Raw genomic sequence first — 22,153 nt, forward strand, 5'->3', positions numbered from 1 at the left:
AGTCTATCATCATCTTTCATAGTTAACTGTTGTCTACTATTCATATTTATGAATAAATGATAAGCAAAAAGCCAATTGGGAACTCTTTATATGGGTATGATTTTTTTTTTTTAGTTTATTTTAGGGTTAGTAGGTTGGAAACCGCCCATTGCTCTGGAGACCTCTAAATTCTGGATATCAGAAGTTGTTTTTCTAGGAAACCATCACTCATCCATAGTAGCTTATTAGTTCCTCCAGACTACTGTGTGTGTGTGTGTGGTGTGTGTGTGTGTGTGTGTGTGTGTGTGTGTGTGTCTGAGATTAACCCTTAAGTATTTTACCTTTGAAGAAAAATACCTGCCAATGTAGCATTGTTCTGTCAGAACTGTTGTGGTTAATAATGGGTCTCAGCTCTTCCACGAGATGTTAATTTCCCCATTTTCGGTTCTGTATTTCCCATGAGTGCTCCTTCTCTTAATTTCTGGCCTTTCTGGGTTTCTGCAGAGCAGTTTGATGTCTAAGTTATAGTTTCCTTAAGTTTTCTGAGCTCTGGCTTTATCAGTTATGGATTCATTTTCAGGAATTTTAAGTTTCTTGCTAATTCCCTTCTCAGATTGGTATGTTTTCAGCTGCAAATACAAATCTCATCTAGAATTTACTTAAAAGTTAAGGAAAAAACAGCTTCCATAACAAGAAATCTAAAAGTTACAGGGCTGGTTCGCTTAGCAGTTGGATCAATCTAGTAAAGATCCAGGCCACTTTCATCTTTATTTTCTTGTATTCTAAGCATATCTGCTGTTTTTCTTGTCTCATCTAGTTGTAGCAGTTTTGGCCATTACATTCTCAATGAAGAATATCCAAAGTCTGTAGGAGGATACTCTTTCCTTGTGTTTTGTTTATAAGGTCAAATAAAACCTTTCAAGAACCCCTACTTACATTGTATTGGTCTGAGTCGATCCATCACACCTGTATTTGAAAACCAGTCTCTGTGTGTGTGTGTGTGTTTGTGAGAGAGAGAGAGAATATGAATGAGATTACCATAGATCTGTGTGTGATCTGTGTGCATGCTCAGTCATGTCCAACACTTTGCAGCCCCATGGACTTTAGCCCACCAGGCTCCTCTGTCATGGGGATTTCCCAGGGAAGAATACTGGAGTGAGTTGCTGTTTCCTCCTTCTCCAGGGAATCTTCTGACCCAGGGACTGAACCTGCATCCCCTGTGTCTCCTGCATATCCTGCATTTGCAGGTGGATCCCTTAGCACTGAACCACCTGGGAAGCCCCCACTATAAATCAGTTCTCTTTAGACCTTTGTCTCCTTGACCAGAAGTGTTAGGTGTCCTGGGACCTGCTCAGTCTGCGCTTAAGAAAGATTCCCAAGGTCAACAGGATGACCTGATTTGAAAAGTACTAGTCTAGAATAGTTTAACCCTCTGAGTCTTGAGAGGAGCTTCACTTAGGTCCCAAAATACCTGAACAAAATCAGGATTCAGTGAGAAAGGAAGAAGGAGGAGGAGTCGGTGTGGAGATGGCTGTTTGTTTGGTAGCCAGCAGGGTCTGCCATACTCCTCTCCTTTTTCTTTTTCCTTTTTTGGTGTAGTTGTGTATATGTGTTCTTTTTCCTTAATCATTCTTGTGGGAGGAAGAGAAGATGAATGGAGGTATGACTAGTTAAAATGTTAATAGTGTGCTTATATGCTGGCCTATAACCTTAGAATCCTTAACAGCCTTCATTTCAGGGTGTATTCCTTTTCTACGATTCTATAAATATTGCCACAAACTTAGCAGATAAAAATAATCACATTTATTCTCTCAGGGTTTTGTGGTCTCTTCGGTCCAGGCATGGCTGCATCCTCTGCAGGGCAGCAATCAGTGTATTGATGATGGCTGACTTCTCAGCTGGGGAAGGATCTGCTTCCAGGCTCCCGAGGCTGTCGGCATCACTCAGTTCTCTGTGGGCTGCTGGACTGAGGGCCTCGGTTGTTTGTGGGCTCTCATCCAGAGATGAGACTTCCTCAGTTACTTGCCTGTGGCCCTCTCCATGGGCCAGCTCAACAAAACAACTTGCATCTTCAAAGCCAGGAAGTGACAGAGTTTCCTAGTAAGGGGATATTACAGCCTTATGTCATCACGTACAATCCGTCATCTTTGTCATATTCTGTTGATTAGAAGTCAGTCATAGGTCACGTTCACACTGAAGGAGAGAGAATTACACAAAGACATGAATATCAAGAGATGGGTATCGTGGGAACCACCTTAGAGTTTGTCACAAAGGATGTATAGCTGACTGGCAGAATAACCGATGAGGTCAAATTGTATGTTGTGTTGAGGTTTCTCCTTAACACTGGTACTGTGCATTATACTTGCAAAAACGAAGTTTGCTGAAATTTGCTGATGTAACCAAATATTAAAAACTGAGGTAAGCTTTGATGGTATCTTTGTTATATTATTGCTAAATAGGTTACTTGGTTTTAAGTTTATTAATATGATTAGTATTTCATGAGTTAAGTTTTTTAGATGTTTGTTCCCTTTTTTTTTCCTTAGTTGACTATATTGTGGAGTATGACTATGATGCTATACATGATGATGAGTTAACTATTCGAGTTGGGGAAATCATCAGGAACGTGAGAAAACTACAGGAGGAAGGATGGCTGGAAGGAGAACTAAATGGGAGGAGAGGAATGTTCCCTGACAATTTTGTTAAGGTAAGCACTCTCGGTTACATTCCTAGCTGTTGCTTCATAGGATTTAATCTTGAAGAGGTGCATACGCATATTTTTAACACTAAAATATTTTAGATAAACTTTTAGTCTGAAGAATTTAAAAAACTGGAGACTCAGGTATCACTGTAATGAATGTTATTGTTGCCTGGTGTCCTGGGGGATTATAAAACTCATGTGTGTGTGTGTGTGTGTGTGTGTGTGTGTGTGTGTGTACACGTGTACCTGTCTACCTGTAATTTAGGTAGCGCTTTGTAATTTGCAAAGAGTTTTGCTATCTACATTTCCATTTAAGCCTAAAAGTCTTGTGGAGGAAGTAGGTCTGACGATAGCCCCATTGTAAATCAATGACATGTAGGTTGAGAGGTTAAATGGTGTTTACCCAAGGTTGGATCGCTAGTAAAACAGAATCTGAACTGAAATCTGAGATAGTTGTCTCTTTACTCAAGTATGAGTAAAAACACTTACTGGGTTTTGTTGCTTTTCTAGCCCCTTTGAGAATCTTGTATTCTTATTTTTAAGTTTCAGCATTGCAGCAGTTATATTTCATAGTAACAGATACTCTTCAACTACCACCAAACATTCCTTTTTAAATAATATTCTTGTCACTTCTGCCAGAAAACAATCAAGATTTTTAAATACATTACAAACTAAAAAAGTTCTCAGAAGTTTAGAGGAGGGAAAAAAAAAAGTAAAAGATATCTGTATATTTACATGCCATTTATAATAGTCTTAACCCAGAGCTTCCCTGGTATCTCAGACAGTAAAGAAGCTGCCTGCAATGCAGGAGACTTTGGTTCAATTCCTGGGTTGGGAAGATCCCCTGGAGAAGGGAATGGCAACCCACGCCAGTATTCTTGCCTGGAGAATTCCGTGGATAGATCGTGGGGTTGCAAAGAGTCAGACACGACTGAGCAACTAACACCATACTACTATAGTTGTCTTTATTTCCTCGATTAGTTTTCTTGCATTCAGGCACATCCCTCTTCTTAGGAATTTGTGGCTGTGAGCTCTTCTGGGAAGGCTCGAGTCTATCTCCCATTTGGTTTGTCCAACTTGCAGAGTAGTTGTTAGAATGTCTGTGCAGTGTAAATTCTTAGTAAATATTTGCTCAGCTGTGGTTTTACTTAGTATGAACACATACTTTGTTAATTGGTTTTCGAGAAGGTGAACTAACTGTATTTTACCCCTTGAAAGACCTGAGAAAAGCTGTAGTAGGAATTGAGCTCTTTTGTTTATTTTTTACTTTACAAATTGACTTTTTTCTAATCTAAAGTGGAGTGTAAAGCAGATGCTGTCAAAATTGAAGTAGAATAACTGCATTTAAACACAGTCAAATTAAGCTTGCCTTTGTTGGTAGAATGATATAAGGAAAGTCACATAATGTCTTTGTTTTTTTCCTTTTAAAATGGCCTGTCTTTAGTCTGTAGTCTGTATGTACTAAGCTGCAACATTCTCTCTCTCTTTTTTGGGAGGTAAGGGTGGAAACTGGCTTTTCAGGAAAAATATATTGAAGTAATAGAACAGTGGTTAAAAACAAAAAGAACTTGGTAAGAAGTATTAATATGGTTCTCTTTTTAATTGTGTGCTGACAGGCAGTCCCGGTGCTGACCTGTGGTCCTGGTAATGGAGATGACCTGTCATGGGACTCCCCTCTTAAAATATATTTTCCTGCCCTCTTAACAGCACAGCTCATGGTAGAACTTGAGTTTAATGAGCTGCCTGCTGGTAGAGGGTGCTGTTTGTGTTTGCTCGGAGGTGGAGGGAAGCTTAATCTGGGATTAAAATGAACCGCAGGGTGGACTAGAGTTGGGAGACATCAACATGAACTCATGTTTAATTTAAAATATATACAGATACATACAGAAGTAATTTTATATGTGTGTGTCTATACTCCGGTCAGTACACATGCATGTCTATGTTCCTCACTTCTTCCACTGCGGGCCTGGAAGCAGTGACGCACCAGTCCCAGTGAGAACACCCAGTGCTCACTTCTTGGTCTCAGAACATCATTTTCCAGTGGAAGGAGGCTCCTCGGAGGAGTGGCTGATGCTGTGGCTGCAGCACGGTCTTCACAGGACGAGCCTGGAGCAGCCGGTAGTGCTGGGAGTGAGAACTTGGAAAAAACAAAAGGATGGCCCGTGTCAAGGCCACATAGATGCCAAGTGGAAAATTGGCTGAGCAGCAAAATAACCTAGTATTTGAAGAGCAGATAGATATTCATGAGTCTAAATAAATAAATGCTGATATAAATAGATTGTTACGTAAATAATGGAATAGAAAGGATAAATCTTACAGAATTATTCCAAGTAATATTTGTAGATACTGTCCCTACCCCCAAGTATCCTTTAAGTGTGGGTTGGACTAAAGAATAGATGAAAGAGAAAAATAGCAACTTGACAGTAGAGAAACTCAGCAAATGCTGCCTTTACCAAGTGATCAAGGCTAACATCGTCAGTAATAAATTATGTTGATATCATGTGTCTGCTGAGCCTCTGGTATTTATTCTTCCCCCAGACCTATCATTGCAGTCCATTTGTGAGAAAAAAAACATCAGACTGGCCCAAATTAAGGAACATTTTACAAATATCTGATCAGTACTTTTCAAAAATTTCAAGGTCATGAAAAAAAACAAGGAAAAGAAAAAAGAAAAAAAAAAAAACAAAAACAAGGAAGGCCTAAGAAACTGATGTTGAGCAGAGACTAAGGAGACATAGTGGTGAATGCTTTGTGATGTCCTGGATTGGATTCTGGAATAGAAAAAGGATGTTAGTGGAAAAACTATGAAACAGATATAAAGTCAGTGGTTCTGTTAATAGTAATGTACTAGTGTTAATTACTTAGTTTTGACAAGTGTAACATGGTTATGCCAGGTATCAATATTAGAGGGGACTGAGTGGAAGATATGTGGGAACTCTGGGCAGTACCTTGGCAACTCTACTATAAGCATAAAATCATTACAAAGCAGAAATTTTCTTTTAGCCTTTTATTTATTTATTTTTATTAAAGGATAATTGCTTTACAGAATTTTGTTGTTTTCTGTCAAACCTCAGCATGAATCAGCCATAGGTATACATATAGCCCTTCTTGTTCAAACCTCCCTCCCATCTCCCTCCCCGCCCCACCCCTCTGGGCTGATACAGAGCCCCTGTTTCCCGAGCCATACAGCAAATTCCCTTTGGCTATCTATTTTACATACGATAATGTCAGTTTCCATGTTTCTCTTTCCATACATCTCACCCTCTCCTCCCCTCTCCCCATGTCCATAAGTCTTTTCTCTATGTCTGTTTCTCCATTGCTGCCCTGTAAATAAATTCTTCAGAACCATTTCTCTAGATTCTGTATATAGGCGTTAGAATACAATATTTATCTTTCTCTTTCTGGCTCACTTCACTCTGTATAATAGGTTCTAGGTTCATCCACATCATTAGAACTGACTCAAATGTGTTCCTTTTTGCGGCTGAGTAATATTCCATTGTGTATATGTACCAAACTTCTTTATCCATTCATCTGTCGATGGACATCTAGGTTGCTTCCTTGTTCAAGCTATTGTAAATAGTGCTGCAGTGAACAGTGGGATACATGTGTCTTTTTCAGTTTTGGTTTCCTCAGGGCATATGCCTAGGAGTGGAATTGCTGGGTCTTATGGTGGTTTTACTCCTAGTTTTTTGAAGAATCTCTATACCGTCCTCCATAGTGACTGTATCAGTTTACATTTCCACTAACAGTGCAAGAGCGTTCCCTTTTCTCCATACCCTCTCCGGCATTTATTGTTTGTAGACTTTTTGATGATGGCCATTCTGGCTGGTGTGAAGTGATATCTCATTGTAGTTTTGATTTGTGTTTCTCTAATAATGAGCAAAAAAGAGCATCTTTTCAAGTGTTTGTTAGCCATCTGTATGTCTTCTTTGGAGAAATGTCTGTTTAGGTCTTCTTCCCATGTTCTGGTTGGGTGGTTTGTTTCTCTGGTTGAGTTGTATGAGTTGCTTGTGTATTTTGGAAATTAGTCCTTTGTCAGTTGTTTCATTTGGTATTATTCTCTCCCATTCTGAGGGCTGTCTTTTCACCTTGCTTATAGTTTCTTTGCTGTGCAGAAGGTTTTAAGTTTAATCAGGTCCCACATGTTTACTTTTGTTTTTATTTCTGTTACTCTAGGAGGTGGGTCATAGAGGATCTTGCTTTGATTTATGTCATCGACTGTTCTGCCTATGTCTTCCTCTAAGAGTTTTATAGTTTCTGGTCTTAGATTTAGGTCTTTAATCCATTTTGTTTATCTTTGTGTATGGTGTTAGGAAGTGTTCTAATTTCATTCGTTACATGTAGTTGTCCAGTTTTCCCAGCACCATTTATTGAAGAGGCTAAAAGCAGAATTTTTATCATAAAATTTACCACAGATGATGAACAACAGTGGATAGTCCCCAGTTTAGTAAGGTAGTTGACTTTATCATTTCAGATGCGTATTAGAAGATTCAAGGAAAAATTGTAAATTTTTTGTCTACTGGAAAGTAAGCTTTCTAGTTGGACACTGGCATGGTCCTTTGTAAACACAGAACTGTGGTGTCGACGGTAGAATGAAGCTTCCTGCAGAAAACTCACGTTCCTGTTATTGTTCTGAATGACTGTACTGAAGAGCAGCATTTAAATTGGGCTGGAAGATGGATGGAAAGATCACATCGTTTTTGCAGCCTATTATGAAACATTATAGATACTATGAGTTTTTTTTGTGTGGCTAACATACTGTTTTCAGTGTCTCTTTGCAATGTTAGTTCATCTTTACATGTGATTTAGAAAATATTTTACAAAAACCGTAGGACAGGGATCTGTGAACTTAATGTAAGAATGTTGTCACTTTGTTATTTTTTGCTTCAGAGCGTTAACTTTATAGTAAAGAGAACATGACAGATAACATTGAGTTTTTTGTTATTACCCTCTTCTCATTTCTCTTTTTCCCAATTGCCTGTGTTCTGAAGCTGTGTGTATCCTTCTAACACATAGTTTTATATGTATTTACCTGTGCATAAATAAAGACTATTTTGTGTGATTTATACATTTACATAATTACTGTGTCAGATTGCAGCTTTTGAAATACTTAGATTTTGATGTGGATGCATAATATAGTCACATCTGCTAAAATGTGTTTTATAATGCTAATTCACTTATCAGTGATTGATAAATAGAGGAATGAAGTCAGGACAAAGTTGTATTTGTTTATTTTCTAGACAAGGTAAGCTGTGATAGAGTGTAGAATTTTAATTTCAGCAAAAAATTAAAACTCACCTACCTGCTTGTGTAGACAGGAGTTCTTTTGGCTCTTAAAACCTTTTTTTTCCTTTTTTTAAATTTGATCCTCTGTAACTGGATATTTTCCTCAAAGTTACACAGTCCTAACATGATAAGGGCTTTTAATTTCTGGTGCTTGCCTCTGCTTCTGTCTGCATTATCTTAGTATCCACTAGCCACCATTTCTACTTTATTGTTCTATGCATTTTTAATAACTCCTGAAGAATCTATTCGCCATAACTCCTTGGGTAATCTTAGGTTATTGCTCATCTTTTGAGGTTCCGATTATGTTATTTATTTTTATTTTTAGTGGTCAATTTCCAAAGCTTGCATAGGTTTAGAGTTGTCTGTCCCAAATTCTACCTTTAGCCTAATCATTGGTACTTTTAGTATTTGATTCAGAAGTTTTCACAGAATCATTGTTTTTCAGTGTGTGATTCCTCCCCCGCCCGAATGTCAGGTATTTAGGAGTAAGCATATGGTGCACATACAGTAGAAGTTCCTTTGTTCTTCAGTCCCTAAGTTGTGTCCAACCCTTTGCCACTTCATGGATTACAGCACACGGTTACTGTCTCCTAGAGTTTGCTCATATTCATGTCCGTTGGGTTGGTGATGCTGTCTAACCACCTCATTCTCTGTCGCCTCCTTTTGCCTTCAGTCTTTCCCAGGATCAGGGTTTTTGGCTCTTCACATCATGTGGTCAAAGTATTGAAACTTCAGCTTTAGCATCAGTCCTTCCAGTGATTATTCAGGGCTTATTTCCTTTAGGATTCAATTTGTAATAGCCATATAGTGTCCCATGTTATGTCTTTAGCATATTTTATGAATATTTAGCTATTTTCTAGTTTTTAGCTATTAAAACAGCGCTGCAGTGACCGTCCCTTTGTAGATTACATGCGTAGCTAAGAATGTGCCGCATCAGCGGTCAGGTTTCTCACTAAATAAATATGCTAATTTAAACTCCGACCAGTGGTGTAAAGAGTATTCTTCTTTAATGTTCTCATTAACATTTGATGCTATTAAATTTTCTTTTTTATTCTGTATTCTGTGTCTATGTAATGTTCAGAGTTTAAACTGCTTAGTGGGAGAAGTAGGGAAAAGTATATGTATTCCATCTTTCCACAAGATAATCTAGATGGTGACGCATTTTAATAGATTATAATGCATGTTTTTAACAGTCTAAAAACTCACAATATAGAAGTTTCTCCTTTTAGAAGTGATGTAGGAATAGCTGTTTTTCCCTTAAGCTGTGGTTATAAAGCTAGTTTTCAGAAAATGTAATATTAATTACCTTTAACATAAGGATAGATTAGTGTTCAGTAAAAAGGTAATAAGCATATTTGATACCCTTTAAGTTATGCCTTGCTTTTGAAGGTTAGGAATTTCCTGGTGGCTCAGCTGGTAAAGAATCTACTTGCAATGCAAGAGACCTGGGTTCTATCCCTGGGTTGGGAAGATCCCCTGGAGAAGGAAACAGTGGCTACCCTCTCCAGGATTCTGACCTGGAGAATTCCATGGACTGTATAGTTCATGGGGTCGCAAAGAGTTGGACATGACTGGGCGACTTTCACTTTTTCTGAAGGTTAAGATAACCATGACAGGAGCTAATAGTGCAGTTGACTGGTTGTATGCATTTACTAAGCGTTAGTGGACTCTGTTCCCTGAGGAGTGTCGGGCATGGCAGAGGCCATGGTCTGATTCATTGAGAGTGAGTCAGAGGAAGTTGGGCAGGAGAGTGGGAGGAGCATTACTATTCAAGGTACACTTGACAGTGTGACCAGTGTTGATACACAGGGCAGCACGGAGAAAGCAGAGAAATACCAATGGAATAAGATACAAAAGAGGTGAAAAGAAATTATTTTTATTAGTTGGACCTGAAGAGTATTAGCAGGACAGTATTTGTGGTAGGAGATGCTAATGTTCGAGCTTTGAAGCAGCTTTCCTGTGACCACTATACTTAGCGTGGAGGTACTACGGGTTATTCTAAGATCTGTTAGTAATACTGGTTTTACTTTAGTGCTTTAAAAAATAAATGAGTATGTCCACAGAAGATGTTTCAGAGCTGGTAAGTGAATTGCTGTTCTTTATATTTTTTAATTTAAAGTGGGATTTTGGTCCCTTTTGAAGAGTTCTCAGAGCTTGATAATAATATGTTTTAGTCTTTCTGGTATAATAAGGAACAAGGAAACAAGTTATTCACACTTTAGCTGGTAAGTAAGTAAAAATCATTCAGCTGTTTACTCTGGACCTAAATTTCTGAACACATTTTTTTTTTCTGGTTTAGAAAAAAAAATTCAAATCATTGCACCTGCTTTTTTCTTAAATATTATGTAGTGTGACAACTTATCTTGCCTTCAGAAATGTTTGTTTTCATTTTATTTCTAGATTTGATAAGTTAAATGGCTAAGTAGACATTAAATCTTTATTCACATCTTTTTAAAAGTGCTTTTAAAGAAGAGTTAAGTAGCAATATGGGAAATAAGATGATGATGAGATGGATACTTTGAAAGAGTTTCAGTGATTTTTTTTGTTTGTTTGTTTTTAAAGTATCACATTCTGATTTAGTTTTAAAATCTTATTCCACTATTTCCATAGGAAGAATTATTATTTGAATGAAATAAGTGACAGTTTGATTTTATGTGACCCTTAACAGTGGATGTGTATCAAGTAAACATGTATTCTTGCTTATTTTTCTTTTCTTTAGTAATATCACTTCCATATCTTCTGATTTATACTTCTATAAAGTTGAAGGTACTAGTTTTGTATAACACTTGGAAATCCTGAATGTTAAAAGTAATTAAGTGAAGTTCCCTCCTTATCCTTGGTTTTGCTTTTTGAAGCCTCAGTTATCCACAGTCAAGTGTGGTCTGAAAATGCTTAAACAGAAAATTCCAGAAATAATTCATGTTTTAAATTGTGCCTGGGATGTGGATCATCCCTTTGTCCAGTGTCTCCTACCCATTAGTCACTTAGAAGTAGCCCTCTTGATTATCAGATCATTTGTCTCAGTATCCCCGTGTTTGTGGGCGAGTAACCCTTGTTTTATTTAATAATGGCCCCAAAGTGCAAGAGGAGTGATGCTGACCGTTCAGATATGCCAATAGGAATCATAAAGTGCTTCCTATGAGTGAAAAGGTATGAAAGCTTAATAAGCAAGAAAAAGTCATATGCTGAGGTTGCTAAGATCTACGGTAAGAAGGAATCTTCTGTCTGTGAAATTGTGAAGGAGAAAAAACGAATTCATACTAGTTTTGCTGTCTTACCTCAGACTGGAAAAGTTACTGCCACAGTATGTGATAAGTGCTTAGTTAAGATGCAAAAGGCATTATATCTGTAAGTTATTTTGAAAGAAACCACATTCACGTAACTTTTTATTAGAGTATATTGTTAAAATCGTTTTATTATCAGTTGTTAATCTCTTATTGTGTTGAATTTATAAACTAAACTTTATCTTAGGTATGTATACATAGGAAAAAACATAGTATATGTAAGACTCAGTGTTCTCTGCATTTTCAAGCATCCACTGGGGGTCTTGGGACTCTGTGGATGAGGAGGGACTACTGTATTCCTCAGATTTTAATTAGCATAAGCAGAGCTGTAACTCTGTTTAGAAATTTGTTGGTTAAGTTATCTGTCTCCTTCATCTGAGAAGTAAAAGAAAGCTCTTGCCATCTAATCTGGTTTTTATTATCCTTTGTGACCTTTGCTTCTATGTTCTAGAAGGTAGTTGCTTTCTATTTTCAGATCATGGTCGTTCACTGGCCATGATTAGATATTCAAACTGTAAAATAGGTATATTTCAACATGGTGGAGTGGTTCATGAATTTTGTTGATGAACCTTTTATCTTTTTTTGATTAATGTGATTGAAATTAAGTATTCTTCTTTACTTCAGATCAAGAGTAAGTATATCCTTTCCACCTTTTTAAAGCTGCTTCTTACTTGCTTATGTTTTTCATCTTTTCCTTTAATTTACTACTTCCTACTCCTTACTCTACTTTCTTATCCTTATGAAAACAAGCAAATCAGTGTGTAGTACATTCTTATCTATACGGCAGTCATCCACACTGTATTTTTTTCTTGACTGGTTTTGTATTGACATTACCTGTTGTGTAGGAGACTTCCCTTATTTGTACAGTGAGGTTTAGTTTTCTTTGTCAGTACATGATACTGTTTTAAGTGAGGGCTCATTCTTTCACTGCATCTCCTGGAGTCATTTTCAAAGTCAGTAAAGGAAGTGAAATTTGTAGGAAAGAGATGTTACAGTGTTAACATGTCAATATTTTATTTACTGGCTGATTCTCAGTCTCAGTTCAGTTGCTCAGTCATGTCCGACTCTTTGTGACCCCGTGAACTGCAGCACACCAGGCCTCCCTGTCCATCACCAACTTCCAGGGCTTATTAAAACTCATGTCCATTGAGTCGGTGATCCAACCATCTCATCCTCTGTTGTCCCCTTATCCTCCCACCTTCAATTTTTCCCAGCATCAGGGTCTTTTGAAATGAGCCAGTTCTTTGCATCAGGTGGCCAAAGTATTTTGGAGTTTCAGCTTCAGCATCAGTCCTTCCAGTGAATATTCAGGACTGGATATTAGGATTCAGTGAATATTCAGGACTGGATATTAGGATTCAGATAATATTCAGGACTGAATATTAGGATTGACTGGTTGGATCTCCTTGCAGTCCAAGGGAATCTCAAGAGTCTTTCTCCAACACCACAAAAGGATCAATTTTTCGGCCCTCAGCTTTCTATATAGTCCAACTCTTCACGTCCATGCTTGACCACTGGAAAAACCATAACTTTGACTTGACGGACCTTTGTTGGCAAGTAATGTCTGTTTTTAATATGCTGTCTAGGTTTGTCATAGCTTTTCTTTCAAGGAGCAAGTGTCTTTTAATTTCTTTCATGCCTGCAGTCATCATCTGCAGTGATTTTAGAGCCCCCCAAAATAAAGTCTGTCACTGTTTCGACTGTTTTCCTATCTATTTGCCATGAAGTGATGGGCCCAGATGCCATGATCTTAGTTTTCTGAATGTTGAGTTTTAGGTTAGCTTTTTCACTCTCCTCTTTCATGCTCATCAGGAGACTCTTTAGCTGCTCTTCACTTTCTGCCATAAGGATGGTGCCATCTGCATTTCTGAGGTTATTGATATTTCTCCCGGCAATCTTGATTCCAGCATGTGCTTCATCCAGTCCAGCATTTCTCCGATGTACTCTGCATATACGTTAAATAAGCAGGATGACAATATGCAGCCTTGACATACTCCTTTCCTGATTTGGAACCAGTCTGTTGTTCCATGTCCAGTTCTAACTGTTGCTTCTTGACCTACAGATTTCTCAGAAGACAGGTAAGGTGGTCTGGTATTCCCATCTCTTGAAGCATTTCCCACAGTTTGTTGTGATCCACACAGTCAAAGGCTTTGGCGTAGTCAATGAAGCAGAAGTAGATGTTTTTCTGGAACTGTCTTGCTTTTTTGATGATCCAGCGGATGTTGGCAATTTAATCTCTGGTTCCTCTGCCTTTTCTAAAAAAAAAAAAAAATCTAGCTTGAATATCTGGAAGTTCACGGTTCATGTACTGCTGAAGCCTGGCGTGGAGAATTTTGAGTGTTACTTTACTAGTGTGTGAGATGAGTGCAGTTGTACAGTAGTTTGGGCATTCTTTGGCATTGCCTTTCTTTGGGATTGGAATGAAAACTGATCTTTTCCAGTCTTGTGGCCACTGCTGAGTTTTCCAAATTTAATGACATGTTGAGTGCAGCACTTTCACATCAAAATAAAGGGCAGAAGGAAGAAACAGTAGAAGCCTTACTAACCCTTCATAGGTGCTCAATAAAATTGCTATTTAAGATGATAGCCAGAGAATAGTTTGGAGGCATTATGTGTCCAGGAATGAGGGACTAGAGTAGAGAGAGAGAGGGAGAGAGAAGGGGGAGAGAAAGGGGGAGAGAGATTGGAGAGAGAGAGAGTGTGTGTGTGTGTATCTGGTGGTAGTAAATTGTAACAGGAAGAGGTTCCAGAGATGGAGCAGGTTGGGTCCTAAAGTGGACCTTACCTTATTTGTAATTTTACTTAGACCCTAAAGTCACTTCATACTTTAGATAGTGGCTTAGTTGGCACTGTGTATATGGAGGGCTGTAAACCTGAGTTTTCCGTAGGCACTGTAGATTGTATATTTTTTTTGTTTGCTTTCTTCCTCTTTTTGTGTCTTTTATTCTCAGAAGATGTATTATATCTAATATTCATAGGTTTGATTTCTCAGTGAATATTGAAGGTCCTCAAAATGTTTCTAGATCTTGAGCAATATGTTGTAAATTTATATTTTTAGAAGTGGTAGACATTGTCATTGTCTTGTATATCGTACCTGTTTATATGGTTAATTTTTATTAAAAGATAACACAAATATCTATTTAGCCTATGAACAGGATAGAATGAAGATTTACTCCCAGGGTATCTGTCTCCTGAATCTGTCTCCTGTCTCACATTGGGTCAAACTGGAATTATTTTCCTAGAGGAATAAGATTTTAATATTAAGCCAAGTTCTTGTTCTCTTGTACCAGAGAGGCAACAGTAGCTTTCAGAGATATGATGTTTATCTTTTTAAAATGTAGGTGGCTCATGAGACCTTCAGGAGAATCCAAAATTAATACTCTTTGGCATGTTGAGATTGTAGCTACTAGTTATTAAATAGATTTCATATTTTTATTAGTTTGAAAAAGTTAGTGTGATCTGAAAACTGAAGTTTTCATGTGGTGTGTCATTTATTATTAGTAGCAAATTGAAGTAGTTTTCCTTACATACATTACCAGTAAAAATGAAGCAGTCACTACAGGGTGAAATATTTTGTGTGTCTTCTATGATTTATACTTTAATAGTTTCCACAGTTTTCTCACCAACTTAACAGTTATTCCAAAATGAAAAAATTTTCTGTTTGCAAAATGATATGCCAAAAAAGCAAACATCAAACATAATAATCCGAAATCCTACCAGCTAGAGAAACAACTAGTTAACATTACAGTAGACAGAAACACCTGGAGATATAGATTCTTTGTTAGCTTTATATGTGAAAATTACCTTCTGGTTAGTGATTTACTTTTTTCTTGTGGTTGGCTACTTTTAATGAATAGAAACTGTTAATTTTAATATTAAATGTATGAGGCAGGAATCCAGTTTCATTCCCTGCTGCCTAAATGTGAAACACTGCATGCACCATATATTTTAAGATCAATATTTTCCCCTCCCTTTTTTCCTGTTGTAAATCATTTTTCTGTTTATGGATTTTGCTTCATTTATCACTATATCTGTTTTTGTGCCAATACACACTAATTCATAGTATCATATGGTTTTTCTTTATTTCTTAATTAAAAAAAAATCCCCTCACTTTCTTTTCATTGAAGTATTTTGGCTGTTCTTGGTCATTTGTCCTTTTCTGCAAATTTAGAGCTAGTTTATTTAATTGCTCTCCCAAATCTGTGACGTATTTATTCAAATGCATTGCATCAATTTTAGGGGAAAAATGCTATCTTTATGATAATGAGTTTTCAACATCTGAACATGGCATAACTTCTCTTTCCTATATCTTCTTTAATGTCTTCCAGTAAAACTTCATACTTCTTTTCATGAAGATTTACCTATCTTCTCTTAGACCTGTAACTTAGAATAGGGTTTATCAGACAACAGCCCATGGGCCAAATCTGAATACCTCCTGTTTTTATAGTGTCTCTGAACTGAGAATGCCAGCTAAGAGTTATATAAATAGTTGGAAAAAATGAAATGAGGAGCAGTATTTAATGACATGTGAAAATTATATGAAATTGTAATTTTAGTGTCTATAAATAAAATTTTGTTGGAGCTGTAACCAAAGTGTGTAATATTCTTTAGATATGTGTGGGCAGACAAAAAGGTTGCAAACTGTTGATACTTTGTTTTATATAATGATCAATGTACCTGGTTTTGGTATTTTGCATTTGAGGATTTAATTTAATAAAATACAGCTTAATTTGCCTATTTGCTGATTTCCCCTTTTGTAGGAAATTAAGAGAGAGACAGAATCCAAGGATGACAGTTTGCCCATCAGGCGGGAAAGGCATGGGGCTGTAGCAAATCTCATACAACGAATAAGCACCTATGGACTTCTACCTGGAGGAATTCAGCCACTTCCACAAACCAAAAACATTAAGAAGAGTATGTAAATAATTTTTTTCTAATTCATTTAAATCAAAATAGAAGTTTGTTTTATAATTAACTGTTCATAAGTTGTATTAAGGAAAATCAACCTTTTGTAGCAGACTACAGAAACTTCCTACTTATTCTTCAGTTACTAGTTATGGGCCCATGTCAGTCTTCATATGGTAATCCAGCATGGGCTGTCTATAGGAGTTGTAAATTAAGATGGAAGGCTTTGTTTTCTTGTTAGTCTTACAGGCTCTGTTGGATAGTTAATCCTTTGTCTTAAATTTACTTGAATATTGTTTATTAAACATTAAATGGGATGGTAAAATGTCTGCCATCCTTAAGCAGTATAGATGCAAACATTTGATAATACATTTTCTTTAGTGGTTAGCCATCTGAACATGGATATTCAGTTTTCCAAGGTGGTTGGCCTAGCAGGTGGTGTAAATATGTTAAGAGAAGGGTTTAATATAGAGGGAGAGTGCCACGTTTAAAATCAGACATTAGTTTGAATCTGTCTTATGACCTTAGATCATTTAGACTCTTGAATTTTGTTTTACTGCTGGTGAAAAAGTGGTTTAAAAAAATAGAAAGACTAGTAATATTGCTGTTGTCAAAAACTTAGTCTTTGGAAAGACTGTTACTCAAAGAAGTACTTCAAGCCTGGGAGCAGATAGTGTTTTAACATAGTAAACCTGAGGCCCCTTTAGAGATTGAATGCTATGTTCAGTTTGATTTAATAAGTTATAAATGAGTATTTATCCACAGTTATCTTTGATCGTTCTTTGTTTAAAACCCCACCCCTCGCCACTCCCCGCATCAGTCTCTCTGATGTTGGGGTCCCTTCTGTTTGATGTTGGTTACTGCCTTGTGTACCACGTAGCCTATAACATAAAGGGATTTTGTTTATATACTTTTCATAAATATAAGATTATTTTTTATTTTTATAGTCTCATATCTTAAACCTGTTACTTTCTGCGCTACTGTCTGTGAAGTCAGGGGAGAACCTACTTTCTAGATTATATCACTCGATTATTTTCATAAAATAATCAGGTTTTCATGAAATGAACAGGTTTCGTGACCCAGAGACAGACCAGTTAAAAGGTACTACCTGTTCTTTCCTCCCTGTAAATGCAGTGTACAGACAATACTTAGATATTACCAGCACTGCCTTCAGTCTTCTGCCCGAAGGTGGACTGTTCAGTAGTTCTTATTGTCCTGGACTCTGAAACTGTTTGGAGATTGGGGAATAGATAACAGAGTTATTTCCGCATCCTATACTTGAATCTCTACGTAGAATTTCTGTGCACAAGGAGAATTTTAGACCCATGAAATAGTTACTTATGATCTCTGTCTGTTGTAAGATATATGTACTGCTTTCTTTAGCTCTACTGCGCTACAAAGGAACACACTTCTTCTTAAGTAGAGGCTAGACAAAGGATGTCAAGTTTATTTTGTCTTCTAATAGGAAAGGACACTGAACTTTACCGTCTTTGAGAACACTGTTCATAATTTTTCTTGGAAGAAGGAGAAACCGTTATCCAGTTGGTGCCCAGAGGCTTAGGCTTTTCCCTCAGGTTCCTCCATAACTTGTTTTTAAGTGCATGTGCTGCAAAGCTAAATTAGTCACTTGGTGTGCTAAGTAACATTTAAAACAGGATGCAGGTTGTTTTTGCTTTCAGATTACTTTTCCAGGAAAAGCAGCTAATTTTTTTTTAATCAGATTTTTTTGTTACTGTTAGTTTGCATCATTTCCTTGGTTTATGAAATAGATCAGTTATTCAAAAGTGGTTCATTGTAATGTTAAATACTATATACTACTATATATACTACTACTTTTAATCAATACTGTTAATATAAAAAAAACCCAAACCATTGTGAAGGTTGATAATGATAAACACTGTATTGTGAAGGTTCAGTTCAAATCTCTGCGAAGACCAGCAAATCTGCATGTGTGGTGAATTTTGTCTTTAAGCAACCACAAGGAAAAGTTCACATAGTTAATGTGATAGATATCTGGAGACTGGAATTGTTAGCTATTTTTCTCTCCAAAGCCAAAAAGCGTTGGCTTTTTTTTTTTTTTTTTTTTTTTTGCAAAGTCTGGTCGTGATACCATTGAAACTTTTGCTATTGCATGTAAAGTAAGCATCTTCTTTAGTAAGACAGCTATTTTTTAGATTGAGCACAGAAAATTTTCCAGGACAAAGTTGATTGTGAAAAGTTGCTAAAATTATAGAAAAGAACCAATTTACACTTTCATAGCAAAAACATGTACAAATCGCATCACTGCTGAGACTCTTGTAAAATCGGGCACAGAGATAATGGCGTAGAATATTTTTACTTGGAGTAAAGAATTGATGTCTTGCAGCATCACAATTGTATATAATGTGCAGTGTGATTTATTAGTGGATATTCCACTTTATATTTGGAAAACCTTGATACCAGGTATGAATCTACTCATGGCGTGTTGTATTCCTTATTAGTGGGAATTCATGCTACAGAAGTGATTTTCCATCTAGTTATTTTGAATGCAAAAGATGCATTGAGATTGATATTGATAAATCATTGGTAGTTGTACAGAAAGAAATGATGATACTTTAAAAGTTGGTTGACCAGAATATAATCCATATAGTGTTTCATTCTCAGATAACGTTTGGTAACATACCTCCCAATTTTGAGTCAGTACTGAAGAAGATAAATTTCTGAATCTCATCAAAGTTTTGGTCACTGATTATACATCTTTGCAGCATACTTGTCAAAAGGAAGGGGCATGTTAGTAGTCAGGCTCTGCTATTTGACGTTGAAATATTGTGACTTAGAAGGGGAATAAAACCTCATTCAAATGACTGCTCCCTGGCTGCAACCTCTCGAATGAATGGGGTAAGGTGTTGTGATTTTTTATTTTATTTTAAAAAATTTAGTCTTACAGAGACGTTGAAGTAATAATTCTCTGATAAACGTGGTATATTCTTCGCCTAAGCTTGCTTTGTTATATTGGCTTTATATATCTGTTGAAAATATGTTGTTAGACATGATACTTCATCCCTAAGTACATGAGTTTTTTTCTTCGTGACAGTGATGATGATAATGTTTTTTAAGATTTTGATCATCTTAAGTGTGTATCTCAGCAGTTTAGGTAGAATCTTGAATAGCTTAAATTTTTCACTTATTGGCTTAATATGATTTTTTTATTGCTGAGGATAAGAAAAAAATTTTAAAGATTCAGCCATGTAGCAAATGGCTCAGTCTTGATGTTTCTTTACTTTTGATGATTACCTTTGCTTACTGGAGAAAGAAATTGATAATAAAATTTTTTTTACATTAGAAAATGCTGTAATAACGTTTGATGATTTACTTTCCAGAACTGAATGAAACTAAAAGTGGATCAGGAATCTTTTTGTTGCTATCTCTGAAATTTTGGCATTCAGCCTCCCAACTTCTAAGTATGATATGCTCTTCATTTTAGCATTTGATGGGAAAAATTAAAGCAGTGTTCTTAAATGAGAAATAATATAAGAAGTACTTAAGAACTCTGTTTGACCTGGATATTTAGATCTTTTTTTAAGAACCATGAAATACTTCCCATTTGTGATTACTTACATTTGAAAATACAAATATTTCTAAAAGCTTTTCCTGAAATTATTTGACATTTATGTGATGAATACTGTAATACCTGTGGGTATGAAGACCATAAGAGCAATGTTAATGTGGACAGTCAAATCTGCCAAATAAAAACTGGATATGGATAATGATTCAAAACTCACAATTTAACAGAGGAGAATACCAAGTTACTCTAACACAAGGATGATAGTAACAATTACCTTATAGGGTTTTCACAGTATTAACATGTGAAGTAAATATTATAAGAAATGCTCTCTAAATGGCTGTGCTTGTTATTGCAGTGTTTTACACTATTAAGAACCATACTTCTCGTTGTTGGTCACCAGGTCATGTCTGACTCTGCCACCCCATGAACTGCAGCACGCCAGGCTTCCCTGTCTTTCGCCACTTCCCAGAGTTTGCTTAGATTCATGTCCATTGAGTTGGTGTTGCTGTCTAACCATCTCATCCTCTGCTGCTCTCTTCTCCTTTTGCTTTCAGTCTTTCCCAGCATCAGGATCTTTTCCAATGAGTTGGCTCTTTGCTTGATGTCTAGAAACATACATAATGTGCAGTTCAGATTCAAAGGGCAGTTCTATACCAGAGTCATCAAGTAAAGTGTCATTAAGCTCTTCTTTAGATAGGACATATCATTCACATAAAAATTGGAGAGTATGGTGTTGCAGTTAGAATTGCAGCCTTTGAAAGACCCATGAAGATAAACAAGTCCATGGTATTTTCAGAGAATAAGAATCCAACATGACTAGAGTACATGAGTTATGGTAAAGCACTCTAATCTGTAAAGAAAGGAGCCTGATACAGTGGGAAGGAGTTCCTGTTTCTCCTTGATAAAATATGTCATAGCAAGTTTTTATACTCTTTTGTGTGGGAAGTATTTATGAAGGACTTGGAGTAATACTGGTACACAAAACTTTGTCACTGCCTTTGTTGTTACACTTCTTTATTTGCTTTCTTATTAATAGCTTTACTTACAAAATACTGATTTAAAGAAATACTTAATCATTAATTTCTTTGTAGTTCTGAAAAGCTGTATGGAGGTTACTTAGGTTAAGAAAATACTATAGTTAAAAAATTGAATGCTACACATCCTTTTATTGACAGTTTTACTCTTAAATTTCATTTTCTTTTGTGCTTAGCAAAGGTTCTGATACATTTTAGAAATTCAGTAAATATTTATTGACCAATATGTATGGGTAGACATTGTATGTGCCACTTGAAATGTGAAGAATGTCCAAATTCCTGAAGTTGTGCTGCCAACTAATAGAAAAGTTCAGTATAGGCAGTCATTCTAACTTAAGAGTAAGCTGTATAAAAATACGGAATCATACGAAAATATTTTCTTTTTTAAATAAATGACTCACATTTTGTGGCAGTGATAGGGGATATTTAGATATTTTTATCCAATGTGGATTTTCCTTTTAAAAATGAGAAGTTCCTTTGCAAATAATTTTGCATACTGTCTTGGAAAAAAAATTGGAGAATTATGCTAGTGTGAAAGACAAGACAAAAACAAAGCTTTTGATTAAAATATCACTAGGTTAATTGACAGTTAATTGACATATATGCTTAGGGGCAGAGGTGCTAATTAATACTCTATTAACTTTAAATTATTTAAAAAGATACTGATATTCATTAAAAAGAATCAAGTTACATCTTTTGAAGTCCTACATTATGTGATCATTACTTTTCTGAATAAGTAAAGCTTGTTTAAAAAGCTAAAGTGAAATTATTTTTGTCTTCACTTGTGTTTTTATCTGTCAGAAAATAGAATTATTAAATAAGATAAAATGCATTTTAGATTAGTGCATTTTATCTTTTTTTTTTTTTTTTTTTAAAGCATAGATACTCTTGACTTAGTGTCTTTAAAGTATTCGTAGATTTTGATCAAGCAGTCTGAAAATCACTGGTTTGAAGGACTTGTCTGTGATAAATTTTTTATGCCAATAGTGTCTTAAGCCTGTGTTTCTAGTTTTCAAATTGGCAGTGGAAAGTTTACTTTTGTATAGTCAGTTGGATCTGATTTCATTTCTGAGAGCCTACCTTATATGTAGTTGGCTTGAATTTATTTTAGGATGAAGGAAGAGATTCTAGTGTGGGGGGCAAGGTGGAAAGCCAGATGGCACAGATTATAGTTAGCTGTTCAGAATGCTTCCATGTTCTGTTTTTATTCATACATATAAAGCCTATGACAGTAAACACGGTATGTAAATAAAGGTGCTACTGTTTGTTTTAAAGATCTTTCTTAATTTTTTTTATGTGACTTCTTTTAGAGACCAAGAAGCGTCAGTGTAAAGTTCTCTTTGAATACATTCCACAAAATGAGGATGAACTGGAGCTTAAAGTGGGAGATATTATTGATATTAGTGAAGAGGTAAGGAAAACA

At 36.2% G+C, this 22,153-nt stretch overlaps 1 protein-coding gene across 1 annotated transcript in view; it reads left to right on the plus strand.

Annotated features, from left to right (window-relative positions):
• The window catches only part of CD2AP (CD2 associated protein), an 84,516-nt gene that overhangs the window by 27,185 nt on the left and 35,178 nt on the right, over positions 1-22,153 (plus strand). Inside the window, exons 2-4 of the mRNA XM_065912128.1 lie at positions 2,523-2,683; positions 16,008-16,161; positions 22,041-22,141. Of these exons, the coding sequence (XP_065768200.1) occupies positions 2,523-2,683; positions 16,008-16,161; positions 22,041-22,141 (416 nt within the window). The remainder of the gene's footprint in view (positions 1-2,522; positions 2,684-16,007; positions 16,162-22,040; positions 22,142-22,153) is intronic.

This window comes from Muntiacus reevesi, chromosome 20, assembly GCF_963930625.1.
Source record: "Muntiacus reevesi chromosome 20, mMunRee1.1, whole genome shotgun sequence".
Lineage (NCBI taxonomy): Eukaryota > Metazoa > Chordata > Mammalia > Artiodactyla > Cervidae > Muntiacus > Muntiacus reevesi.